Below are 13,357 nucleotides of genomic sequence, written 5' to 3' on the forward strand. Positions count from 1 at the left end.
CTAACACGAAAACAGGATTTAGCTGGGAATGGTGGCATTTTTTTTTAATCTGCACCTGACCTATCAACTGATAGTTTTCAGGTTCTAAAGTCACTTCTTTTTAGTTGATATTTTCAGTATTTGTAGTTCTCCCATGTGTTGTCTCTCTCATCGGAGATGTTGCATGTGTTTACTCAACTTTCTTCTTTATGATGATCATTTACAAAAGGTTCATGCCCCAATAACCAATTTCAGATCTCATGTTTTCCATCAGGTAAAGACACACGCGTAGCCAAAGAAATTGTATTCCATATAGGCCAAAATATAGCCATGGGACATGGTTACGTGGCTGAAAAAGGGAATGGATGGATGACTGTAGTGATAATTCGTTGACTTCCAGGAAACGTGAAAGATGCCTGTAGAATTCTGTAGGAACATGGTTTGTGGAACCAAAGAAAGAGACTGTCACATTTCATAAAAGGGGGTGGGGGGAACCAGAGGAGAAAAATTAGATTGTCACTATTATTAGGTATCCAGATCTCACTTCATTATGTACCTTTAGCAGCCGATGTGAGACAATTTAAAAAAACAACAACAAAACTTCAGTGCCTGACTTTGTCACCATTACTCACCGTAAGTAGTACCTCACTGGGTGAGTAGCCTATTGCTGAGATTACTCCTGTGTCGAGATCCTTCTCTATGGCCCCTGTCCAGGAAAACATCCCAGGAAGGGATTTTCCATTTGTATTTGAGGATTCCCACATGGGTATGAGGGGTTTTGTTTTCTTCTTTGGTGGTTTAAATGGGGGGGCTCATTTCACTGTATCATACTAGAGCTTTCCGCTTAGGAGCAAACTGGGTTTGCATTTGTACCATAGGTCAGAACGTGATCAGATGGGAAATGATACATTTAAAAGAAGGCCGGGTCCCTTTTGTAAGAGCCAGACTCCGCGATAGGTTGTGGGAGCCTGCGGTACCTACGTATTGCCCAGTGGAAGCCTGGCCTGCTTCCTGTTGTCATGCCGCAGAGGTGCCCAAACATGGCTTTGGGAGGCTGATAAAAATAGCTCTTCCCAATTGACCCTGTGTTTTGAGCAGGCGGCAGGTCCTTCCACCCGGCTCTGGAGAACTGGGTCAGTAGTGAGGGTCATGTATGCTTGGGTAAGTGTCCCCTGATTCGAAGGCCGTGGTGTGGTTTCATTTGACATGCTCCTGATAAGCCTTAATGGAAACCTTCATCAGTGGTGCTGGGAAATATGTGCCGAGAGACCCCTGACATCCTCCCAACGTTCTCCCAGCCCCTCACCCGGGGCTGCCTTGATTTTTCCTGACAACCCAACGGCTACTACATGGACCTGATGGAAACGGCTTGTCTCCTCCAGCTCTTTATTTTAAGCAGAATATTCTGAAGCTATAAATAAAAGATGCAGCAAAGTGGGATGCTGCATTCAACCTGGATGGTTTTTCCCTGGACTGCACAGTCTGTGTGTGTGTGTATCGACTGTGATTGTCCCATTTCTCCTGTACGTATGAGACAAGCCCCTCGGTTTCCTGTCTTTGTACTCACAAAGGAATCTCTCTCCCCATAGGGCTCCGTGGACTGCCCCAGTGTGGAGTTTGAGTACGGGGATGCTGACGGCTACGCTGCTGAATTATCAGGTAAAGAAACGTGCGAAAAATGGAGGCGAGAGGAGATCTTTGCCGCACAGCGGTTTTACTGAGCTATTGAAGTCAGGATCCGGCGGGTATAAAATCACATGTAGAATAAGACAGGTTCAGTCGGAGATATATATTGAATAATGTCATCTTATGTTTATAGAGTGCCTTTCCTTCCAAAGGGCTTTACAGGTCATGCACAGCAGAGAGGAATTACATCACCCTTCACGGAAATGCATCCACTTCTGGGGTGGAACAAGAGCTACCTAACTGCTGCAGTTCGGGTTGGGAAGTGAAATATGTAACACGGCAAACCAGCCAATGTGTGCAAAGCCCTTTAGACAGATGAGAAGCAGTAGGTTTAAACATGCAGAGCAGTCTCCTTAATTATCACCATCACGCTATTGATCTTCATCCTGCTATTGCCATTCAAAACTATAATCTGAACAAAACAGGAAGCAGAGTCCACGGACATGAAAACCCTACATGTTCGTTTCTTCTTTTTGCATGTGAGAATTTTTTTCAAAATCTTGAAAAGTTGTGATAAATGTTACAATCGCTGCTTCTTGTTTCGTTTATTCATAACGTTTCGGCCAGGTGGAGTTGGCAGCAGCAAGGGCCGAGTTCAACATGTAGGGGTTCCTCTTACCATTGCGAAACAGAACCAGCTTGAGCCCCCAACCAGTAATCTGCAAACATGGACCACCACCCTGGGCGCCTCTAAGAGGCAGAACTTCCCCTCTTGCAAGCCCGGAGTCTGTGTGTAACAAGAGAGAACTTTTATTAAAAGGGAAATGGAACCAGGTATTAGTTTGGGAAAACACCACAGCCACATTCAAATCGTGTAACCGTAAGCAAGCACCTCACTGTACCGTGCCCTGGGCAGTGTTCTTGGCCTCAGTTTCCCACCTTGCAGTGGGAAAGTCCGATGTCCCTTTAACGCATCACTCCCCGCTCCCTCTGCTGCACCCAGCTCCCGGCTGGCTGTGTTTGGTTAGCAAAGACCCAGAGTTCAGAGGTGTGTTCGCAAGGGTTCATCTTCCGCCCCGGGGGGGGGAGGGGGGGTGTCGAGCAGTGTCTCTGTGGTGTCTGTGCACATCTGCAACTGGCTGTTGGCTGCCGCTAGTGCTTTACTCTGCCGCTGCTGGTCACGTGCTGCCTCTGTTGGACATTCACTGACACGTCTGCCCTGTTCTGAGCTTCCACTGCTTAACCCAGATCTTTAGTGATTTCACTGGATAGCAGGAAACCTCACTGCCAGTGCAGCCTCTGCATTGTCTTTCCTTCCACCACTGTCCTGACAGCAGCGATTCACCGCTGGTAATCACTGAACAGAAACAACGGTGGTCAGGCTTTGTCTACGCTGGCTCTTCGTCGGCAAAACTTTTGTCGTTCAGGGGTGGTTTAAAAAAAAAAAAAAAAAAGCCCACACCCCGAACCACAAAAGTTTCACCGATGAAAAGCGCCAGTGTGAACGGTGCTTTGTCAGCAGGAGCACTTTCCTGCCAATAAAGCCGCTGTTCCTGGGGTGGAGGAGGGGGGTGGACAAACAGCAGCCGCTGACAAACAGCAGCTACGCTAAGCGGCTTTTCACGGCATGGCTGTAGCAGCACAACTGTGTCGCTAAAAGCCTCGTCGTGTAGCCACACCCAGAGTTGAGTCTAATTAGCTCTGTCTTTAAACGCTGGAGAGGGGATGTTACCCAGGGTTTTCAAAACCCAAAGCAGTGGTAACTTAACTGTTTCGCTCCTGACACCGTCAGGAATAAATCAGTGGGAACACAGCAGTTCTGTCTGTTGAAACTTTAATACAAGTAAGCGTTTTCTTATCTAAAACTGCAGTTTATTAGATTTAAGCACACACAGACATAAGCAATAGATTGAGGACATCCAAAGTAGTTACCTAGAATTGGAGACGGTATTAAATAATTAATGGCGGAGCCGCAATGCCCGGTCACTTCCCCACCGGGGAGTAAGGTCTCAGGATAGCTTCAGAGGACTGCTCCGAAGTACTCTCCAAGAACTGGAGGAGCCCGGGGAGACAGAGTGGAAACTTCTCTGCACCGTCCCTCTCAAATGTTTACCCCCCCTACTGTGACATTGCACTCCATATGTGTATGGAAATATGCTTATGAGTGTAAATATGATATAACTACAATATGCTTTATGCAAAGGGTCTTTTGTAAGGTATCATCACAGACCTTATAATCTACTGAGTGTGGTCATCCTATTTGTATGAACGTATCATGCTTGTATCTGAAACTAGAAATACGAAGTTAACTCTGAAGTCCTATTGTAATTATGCAAAGTGTGGGCCATTAATGTGGTTTGGAAGCTTGATGGCTCCCACTGACTAGGGCAATTGACGGTAGATGGCTCTGTTTACTCGCAAGCCTCCACTGCATGTGTGCAGGCCAGTCCTGGAGGAATGGAGGAGGGCTCACAGGACATGTGACCATGTCATCGGGTACTGGAATCCATCTTTAATCTGATGCTTTTCCATTGAGAAGGAGGGGTGGGAACCCAGAGAGAGACACAGGATTCCCGCCTTGTGCCAAAGCTATAAAAGGGGGTGGAACAGAACAAAGGCCTCCTCCTCATGTGGAATCCCCTGCTTTTCACCTGATGCCTGCTGGAACTAACAAGGTCTGTACCGGGGAAAGGTTCGGGCCCAGACTAGGAAGGAGTCTAGTCTGTGAAAGAAGCTTCTTGGAACATCTCTGAGGGTGATGATTCATCTGTATTCAATTTCTTAATGTTTTAGGCTTAGACTTGCGTGTTTTGTTTTATTTTGCTTGGTAACTTACTTTGTTCTGTCTGTTATTACTTGGAACCACTTAAATCCTACCTTTTATGCTTAATAAAATCACTTTTGCTTATTAATTAACCCAGAGTAGGTGATTAATACCTGGGTGAGCAAACAGCTGTGCGCATTTCTCATGCAGTTTTATAAAGGGTGGACAATTTATGCGTTCACCATGTATAACAGGGATCTCAAACTCAAATGACCACGAGAGCCATGTGAGGACTAATACATTGGCCCGAGGGCCGCATCACTGACACCCACTGCCCCCAGCCCTGCCCCCACTCCACCCCTTTCATGAGGCCTCGCCCCAAATCTCCCTCCTCCTTGCCCCTATTCCAACCCCTTCCCCAAATCCCCGCCCGCCTTTTCTCTGCCTCCTCCCCTGAGCGTGCGGCTCCCCGCTCCTCCCCCCCCCCTCCTGGAAAGCGCTAAGCACCGCCAGACAGCTGTTTGGCGGCGGGAAGTGCCTGGAGGTAGGCAGAGGAGCTGGGAGGCAGCGCACTGGGGGCTGGGGGGGGGGTGAGGGGAACTTGGCAGCCGCAGGAAATGTGGGGGGGGGCGTGGGGAGCTTGGTGGGCCATAGGAAATAACGCCGCGGGCTGTGTGTTTGAGACCCTGCTGTATCAGCTTTATGCAGAGTAAAACGGATTTATCTGGGGTTCGGGTCCCGCTGGGTGCTGGAGACAGGAACACTTCTTAAGCTGTTTTCGTTAAGTTTGCAGCTTTGGGGGCGTGGGTCTGTGTTGCAACAGGCTCGCGTGTCTGGCTCAACAAGGCAGGGTTCTGGAGCCCCAAACTGGCAGAGAAAACGGGCTCAGAGGTACTCAGCACATCAGGTAAGAGTCCCAAGGTGGGTCTTTGTGACCTAACCCGTCACCTCTGCCTGCTCAGAAAGATCTCATCAAGGTCATTTCCTACTGCACCCTTGGCCTGTTGACCGGAAAGATGCTGAGGACAGTGATTGCGATCTAGACTGCGAAACTCATCAGCTCACTTCCATAGGCTCCCAAATAGCCATCAGCTGGTAACAACTTTTGACCACAGGCAGCTTGGGCTGAAAAGTGAAAGGCTTCCTGTCCCGTTCCTGGTCCCCCTCTTGTTGGGTGTCTGCCTGAGCCGAACCTAAGCTCCGAGCCGCATGCTGTGCCCTTATGACTAGAACATGCCGACTCCTAGCGTATCGCTGTTTCGTGTCAGCGTTTCGCTCAGTGGCTTTATCACACCCGCGTTCCAAACTCCAAGCAGAGCTGGCAGGGCGCTCAGAATAGTCCTCAGGGCGGCTGGTAACAAGCAGCAAGTGGGCTGAGCCGTTTGGTGTTTGTTTCCAGGGCAGGAATTACTTTACAATGAGAGTTATTCAGCTGTTGTTCCCCTTCATCGCTGCACGGTGCCCCGCTCTGTGGTCAGGATAAGCGAGAGGAGAAGGAGTTAAGCACAGGTCAGGCCTGTGTTCTTACAAGTGGAATGACTCAGGCTGTTTCTGCTGTGTAATTGTCAGAGGGTCTTGAGCGTACTCCTGCCAGCAAACTGCAAAGGGGTCACTATTTTTAGCTCTAGGCTTCTAAGCAGAGGATCTGCTGGTGCAGACGGAGTTGCAGTACGTTTTGTCAGTGAGGTGTCCTTCCGCCGCTGGAGAGCGGAGAGCGACGTTCTCCTGGCTGTCCTTCATGCGATCCCAAACCCACATTTAAATGAGCACCGATTACTCGACATTCCTGGAGTTTTCACCCTTGTCTCGTGAATATCAGGAATCAGGGGCCATCTCGATTTTTCCTGAGTGGAGTTCAGCCACTCAAGCGCTTGCGGTACCAAAATGGCTTTTGGAGCCCATGAAACGTCATTCTGCGGCATTGCAACTTGATGATTTAGTGCGAAAGTGATAGTGGGTTGGGATGCGCCGGTGAAACACCAGTTTGTCCCGTAGGACAAAGTCTGTAAAAGGGTTGCCTTTGCTCTCGTAGCGTTATAAATTATAGATAGAAGTACCCACCTCCTGCAGTTCAGATTGGGTTCTCCTGTAGAAGGAGACTGTTGGGTCACATTTGACACAAATACAGGTTGGGCATTGTGGGACACCTCTCGGAGGCCGTTCTCGGCAATATAACCAAGCGCAGTGTCTGCGCTGACGTTGCATTGATCTAACTGTGTCGCAAAACGCTCCATGCCTCTCGTTGAGGTGGTTTTATTTTGTCGGTGTGGCAGGAGAGTTAAATCAGCGGGAGGAGCGTTGTTGTATGTCACTCTCCACTGGTTTGTCGTCGAATGCTGACTGTGTGGTGTAGACAAGGCCTGAGTGACTTGGTTTTAATGTACACTGCAAGTTCCTTGAAGCAGGAATTGTCTCTGCCTCTAAGGGTCCAGCCGAGCAGAACCGAGGTCTGTAGGGCTTTAGGTGATGAACACTTCCACCCTGGCAGCCAAGGCATAGCTGCGATCCATGCGCTATAAACCATAGGGGAATAAGCAACACAGGATGTGCCTCTTACAGAATACCCAATGACAGCACCCCCGTGACCTCTGATTGCTCCAGGCGCATTATTTAGGCATGGAGGGAGTTCCAGGAAGCTGTCTCTGCAGCCTGGCGGTACCTGGCTTGGTGCTACAATGGACCTCACTCTTGTTCTCTGCTTCGGACTTTGGCTTTAACTCCTGGCTTTCCTTCTCGTCACTGGTTTGACTCCTGGTTTGACTCTGCATCTAACCCCTAGCTTGGCTTCTGACGCCTGCTCCAGCCACTAAGCCTGACTGCTAGTCCTGCCTGATTGCCCACATCCCAGTCGTGACACTCTCGGTTTCACTACCCTGCCCAGCGGGGATTCTGATCCTCATTCTTCTTGGAAGATAAATCATAATTATTTGTATCTATCCCCAGACTTTTGTGGCCCCTTTCGCCACGGCAATAGAAAGAACTTCCAAAATAATCCTGAGGAGACATTCCCCGCAGTGCCAGCAACTCCCATGGGCTCGGGCCAGAGAACCTGAGGGTGCAATTGACTAGAAATGGTGAAATGCAAAAAAGTAAACAAGTGGCATAAATAGTGTTGTCAATTAGATTTTAAAATGCCGTTTTAGCAAACGACAGTGGTGCTGGTTCACACATTCAGTGGGCCTTGGCTTATGTGTATTGTATTACTTTTGTAGCTTAGCAGTAATTATGGATCTCCCCCCCACACACACGTTAATAGTGTGACATTAAAGTGAACAAAGTATATTCCAGGCTCAGTCAGAGCTACCTAAACCCACCCACCATGTCTCATCCTCACCCTGGCTGCATTTTTTTTCATTTACACTGTGAGCATGATATGTAACCTTGGGCACCAAAGTGAGAGAGGAAGGATGCGCGTGTAATTAAGGAACTGGCCTGAGAATCGGGAGATCTGGAGTCCGTTCCTGGCTCTTCCACAGACTGTCTCCTTGGGGAAAGGCACATTTCTGTCCTTCCATTTCCCATCTGTAAAATGGGGATAATACTTCCTTACCCACCGGGGTGTAGTTAAGGTACATTAATTAAATTCTTGTGAGGAACTTGGTGGTGGTAGAAAAGCCTATTAATAATAATAATAATTAATAATTAACTAATACCTCGCTCTTATATAGCAGTTTTCATCCATGGATCTCAAAGTGCTTTATAGAGGAGGTCAGGATCATTATCTACATGTTACAGATGGGGAAACTGAGGCTCAGAGCGGGGACGTGACGTGCGTAAGGTCACCTCATAGGCCAGGAGCAGAGCTTGGAATAGAACCTAGGGTCTCCTGAGTCTCAGTCCAGTGCTTTCCACTAGGCTACGCTGCCCTAATCTAGTTAATTTAGGCGTCCAGTTCCCACATGTTTGCTCAAATGAGTCGCTCGGCCCCGAGGTGCCCTTTTGAGAACTCAGGCACTGGAACTGGTAAGTGGGGGGCTCTGTCTCTAATTGCTAAGCTCCGCTTTCAAGCCTTTTTTCTGTCTCTCTCTTCCCCAATAGAACTGTACAGCTACACAGAGGAGCCGGAGTTCACCATCAACAGAAAGTGCTTCGAAGAGGATTTTCAAACTCAAGGTATCCCAGTCCGGACTATGGCATCTCATGTGGCGAGACGGGTCCCAACTCTGCAAACCTGGCCTCATGAGGAGCCCTTACCTGGGTGAACGGACCTCAGCGGCACTGGGGAGAGGTGCTTCTCGTGCCAGTTCAGTTTTGCAGGGCTGGATCCGTATATTGCGCCTTTGACTCAGGGTTTGAGGTGGGGTTGTGAGAATTGGGCCTATAAAATTATTTCCCCTGTGAGCCCAGCTGGAAGGAGTCAGCGGCAGTTCATCAGATGTCACAATAACTAAGGCTACGTTTTAGTCATGGGTATTTTTAGTAAAAATCATGGACGGGTCACAGGCAGGAAACAAAACTGCACGGCCGTGACCTGTCCATGATTTGTACAATCAACCCGAACTAATCCTTGGGCCGGGGGCCCGCAGGTGCTCTGTTGGGGGGGAGCAGTCTGGGACCCCCACTGGTGCTGGGGGGTAGGGTGGGCAGCAGCACACTGCCCGGGACCTCGGCTGGCTCCGCGTGTCCCTGCAGCTCCTAGAGGGAGCCCAAGGCCAGTGGGGGGCTCCGTGCGCAGCTCCCGCCAAGCTCCGGTTCCACAGCTCCCATTGGCTGGGAGCCGTACCCAATGGGAGCTGCGGGGGCCGCGCCTGCAAGCAGGGACCCTCCACCTAGGTCGGGAGTTGCAGGGTCATGCTGGCCGCTTCCAGGGCGCCTCCCCTCCCCCGAGGTAAGCGCGGCACCCCAGCCCTGAGCCCCCCCCCGGCACACCCAGACTGCTGCAGCTGGCCCAGGGGCTGCCAGAGTGTTCAGGGGGCTCCTTAGCCAGCCGCACTGGCTGCTGCAAAAGTCACGGAAAGTCCCCGAATCTGCCCGGCGTGACGGACGCACAGCTTACCAATAACCTATCACAACAACTGGGGGTGGGGGCAGGAGCGCCGGAACGGGGGGGGAGGGGCCATGGCTATCCACTTCTCGCCATGGGCCCTGCCCCTCTTTTCCCCCCCAAGGCCCCGCCCGGGTAAAAGCAGCCCATGGAGCTGTGGGGAGCTGCAGACCCTCACCTGCCCGGGGTGGGGAGCCCCAGAGCAGCCCCTGGCCTGTGTCCCGAGCCCCCCTGCCCAGGGCAGATGGAGGATCAGCAGCTCCCCAGCCGGCTGTTACCTCGGCCCGGCTCCGGCTTTCAGAGGGGCGGGAGTGTGTCAAGGGAGGCGTGAGCTGTGTGCGGTCAGTCCTGAGTGGCTGGGGTTCGTGCAGAACGGCCGCGCACACCTGGGAGGCAGGGATAAAGGGGGGAGCCGAAGCCCCACCATCTGGGGGCTCTCTTCTCCCCCCCCCCAATTGCTCACCGGGGCGCGGCTCCGGCTGTCGGCCCCGGGGTGGCAGCAGCAGCGCAGAAATAAGGGTGGCAAAGGGGGCCAAGTCGGCTGTGAAAAGTGATATCGACGAATCACCCCTAAACGACTCCAGACACACACAGGGGCCCGATCAAATAAGCTGGAGAACGGCCGCGCTAAAGCTTGCCAGGTGCTCAGGTACTGTGGTAACCGGGGGATATAAATACGGAAGGTTGTAACAGAGCAGACTAAACAAAGAGAAGCGTGCGCTGTTCTTGTCCGTGAGGAGCGTCCCAGCATCTTTGCCTCTACAGAAGATCCCAGCGCCTCTAAGGATCCCCTCGTTCTTCAGACGTGAATTCTCACCGCTCCCCCCACCCCCGACATGGGTCCGTATCGTCCTCGTTTCGCAGAGCGGGGGAACCGAAGCACAGAGCGAACGAGCGAATTGCCCACGGTTACGCAATGAGTTGGGGGAAGTCAGGAACAGAAGCCTGACGCGCATTACCAGCGCTTCCCTACTGGCTAGTGACTGAGCGCCTGCTAATGCTCGAAACCCCAGAACCGCTGCTGCCTGCGGAGGGCTTGTCTGGGGGGGTTTCGTTGAGATGAAGCTGACAGGTTCTGTGACATACGCGTGTGCTTTGCAGCTGGCGTTCCTGCAGCCTTGGGTTCCCTACACGACGGGGGAAGGAAGGGATCACGAGAGCGATGGCTGACTCGGCCTGCTGGGCTATTTCCCAGTGTCCCATGAGTTGGCTGTGTCCAACAGGAACAACATGTAGGGTGGCCGCTGCCACGTCCCCAGACCATGGGACGTGCCAATGCTTCCAGGACCGCCGTGGGCCTGCCCCTGCTGTTGTGACCTCACACACACTGTGTATGAGGTGGCGCTGCCCAGAGGAAGCCATTTTGAAGAGCGTGCCGTTCCGTTAACGCAACCGCCCACGCATGGTGCATGCGAGGTCATGCCCGCGGGGAGGTGGAGTGGTGTGCCCTTCAAAATGGTGTCCCCCATCTGTGATACCGGACTCTGGTTTAGTCTCTGTACCGGACGGGGGACAAAAGTGGCCTATCTGGCTTAAAACCAGACGAGGGGCCTCCCTGATGACGTCGTCCATCTGAAGGAGGGTGCTGGGAACTGCTCTAGTGCCCAGAAAAGTCCGTGTGTGTCTCCAGCATGCCAGTGATACTGGCCACTATTCCACGTGGCTTCCTTCCACTTGCTTCAACACCCATCCCTGTAGTATCCGAGAGAGGCTGGAACGGGCTCCGTGAAGGGACCAGCCCACTGAGGGGCCAAGATCCTGGCTCATTCTCCTCTCTTGTTTCCAGTGCAGGGCAAGAGATGGCCGGAGCTGGACCTAGCGCAGCAGAAGGCCTATGTGATGCGGTTGCTGGACGGGCTGGAGGTGGTCAACAGGGACAAGAGACTGAAAGCAGCACGAGCTGTCCTTTATTTGGCACAAGGTAACTGCCTGGGCCCAACAGGTGGCCTGTGCACTGTGGGTTTACTCGGGAAGGTTGGTTGCTCCTAAGGCGAGGAGGAATTGTTTTCTCCCACCCTGCTGGACGGGTCGACTCTCGAAGCCCAGCACTGTCTAAACGCTTAGTTCTCGTCAAGCTGGGGTGTAAATCTGCCTGGTGCTTGCCTGCCACGCGCTGTGTCCGTGTGGACCCAGCTACTGGATGCTAAAAGTTCCTGCGTGTGCTTTGATCTGTCCCGCTTTGAGATGGGAGTGGATCAAAGCACACTAGGAAACTGGGAGTTCATGACAGCAGGGGCTACGCGGACACTTAGTGTGCGGCAGGCTAACGCGGGGTAGATTTCACCCCTGCTGGATGCAAATGGCATCTTCATTTACACCGGCCCTTAACGGCATTTCTGCATTGCCTGTCACCGTGGTATGTTAGTGCCGGCCGAAGGCTGTCGTGCATCCAGACGCAGGGCTAATGTCATAGTTAAGAAATGACTCTCTTAGGAGACTGACTGGTTCATGGGCTTGGGAATAGAAACTGAAGACTTTAATCCCTAGATCTGGATGCTGCCAGGTACTCGGCACCTAGGTTCTGCAGCAATGGGGCATTAGAAATACCTAGTGTGGAGGTTGCTGGAATAAATCCAGCCCAGGTCGGCAGGGACTAAGTTATCACCTGCAGGCTGCTCGGTCTGCTTGAAAAGAGTCCCATAGGAGACCCTTGATGATCATGATTTGCAGCAGGGTCCCTCTGCCCGGCTGGGTGGGTCCTCGCTCAGCATCTTCCTTCCCCCACACTTGGCTTCTCTCTCTCCCCTTCCTTCCTGTGTTTCCTTCTGTTCTTCCTCCTCCGTTTTCATGGTGCAGGTCAGCCAGGAGGTAACTGGATACTGTCAGCCTGATCTTCGGCACCAAGAGACCCTCACGTTCTGAGTCAATTTCTCTTCCCCCTCCTACCCCCAAATCGTGACCTACCTTAGACCAAATGGAAACTGGAAGTGTTTGCCCCCGCTGAGGGAGGTTTCTTTGACTGGGCGTTGGCTCTTCCTGCACACGGATGTATTGTTGTGTGGTTATTTAAAATCAGCCATCTGGTGAAGGTGGACAGGGGGGGGTGAGGGTTGGCTCTCAGTGCAGTTCCTGGTGGATTGTTGTCAATCAGAAAGGCCGTCACCACGTTAGGCACCATTAGAGATACAGAATTTAAGCTCGGAAGGAACCAGATCATGTAGTCTGACCTCTCCCATTGTACAGGGCACCAGCGCCAGCCTGCACCCTGGCACCAGACTCAACAAGTGAAGCCCAAACCAAAGTATTACAGCCCTCTGGAGACTAAATTAGAGTGCGCCACACGTGGCGAGCAGGAGGGACCGAGGTGCACCGGTGCCCAAGGCCCTGCAATGGCAGGGAATTGATTTCAAGAGTCAGACCCAGATGATTCTGGCAAGCAACCCACACCTGCTGCTGCAGAGAAAGACGAACACCCTCACCCCCAGGGCCAGTCTCACTTGGGGGGAAATTCCCTCCTGACCCCACATGTGGTGATCAGTTAGACCCTGAGCATGTTGGCTCCAGAATTGGAGAGAAACCAGTGGTGGAATGGGGACTGAGCCCAAACTCCCCTCTCACTCCGATAAGTGGTCCCTCCGTGTCGGGATGGAGGAAGCTTGCACAGCTCCTGCACCTGTTCGCCGTACTCCAGTCCTGCCAGCCTGGTACCTTTCACCAGCACTAACTTCACCTCACTTCACACAGTTTGCTCCATCGGCCTCTCTGTTCCCCCAGGTGTATTTGGCGAGTGTGACATGGAAGCGGAGGTCCTGCATTGGTCTCGGCACAATAACTTCCTGTTGTACCAGATGGGGACTTTCTCAGCCTTCCTGGAGCTGCTGAACATGGAGATAGAGTGAGAGGGTTTAGCGTTCTCTGATCTGCTCTCATCTTCATAACGCATCCGTCCACGGGATGTCCCTGTTTGGTTTTGGCTACTTGCTAATGGCCATAACCGGAGTTTTGGTGGAGAGGCGGGGTGGAACAAAGGTGGTCTAATCACCAGAGCAATTCTCTCTGCGAGA

General features: G+C 52.0%; 1 protein-coding gene across 1 annotated transcript in view; it reads left to right on the plus strand.

Moving 5' to 3' along the window:
- Positions 1-13,357, plus strand: part of STRIP2 (striatin interacting protein 2) — a 57,427-nt gene that overhangs the window by 5,590 nt on the left and 38,480 nt on the right. Inside the window, exons 2-5 of the mRNA XM_045002035.1 lie at positions 1,569-1,638; positions 8,408-8,482; positions 11,140-11,274; positions 13,068-13,188. Coding sequence (XP_044857970.1) covers positions 1,569-1,638; positions 8,408-8,482; positions 11,140-11,274; positions 13,068-13,188 — 401 coding nt within the window. The remainder of the gene's footprint in view (positions 1-1,568; positions 1,639-8,407; positions 8,483-11,139; positions 11,275-13,067; positions 13,189-13,357) is intronic.

The sequence above is a fragment of the Mauremys mutica genome, chromosome 1 (genome assembly GCF_020497125.1).
Source record: "Mauremys mutica isolate MM-2020 ecotype Southern chromosome 1, ASM2049712v1, whole genome shotgun sequence".
NCBI classification, from domain to species: domain Eukaryota; kingdom Metazoa; phylum Chordata; order Testudines; family Geoemydidae; genus Mauremys; species Mauremys mutica.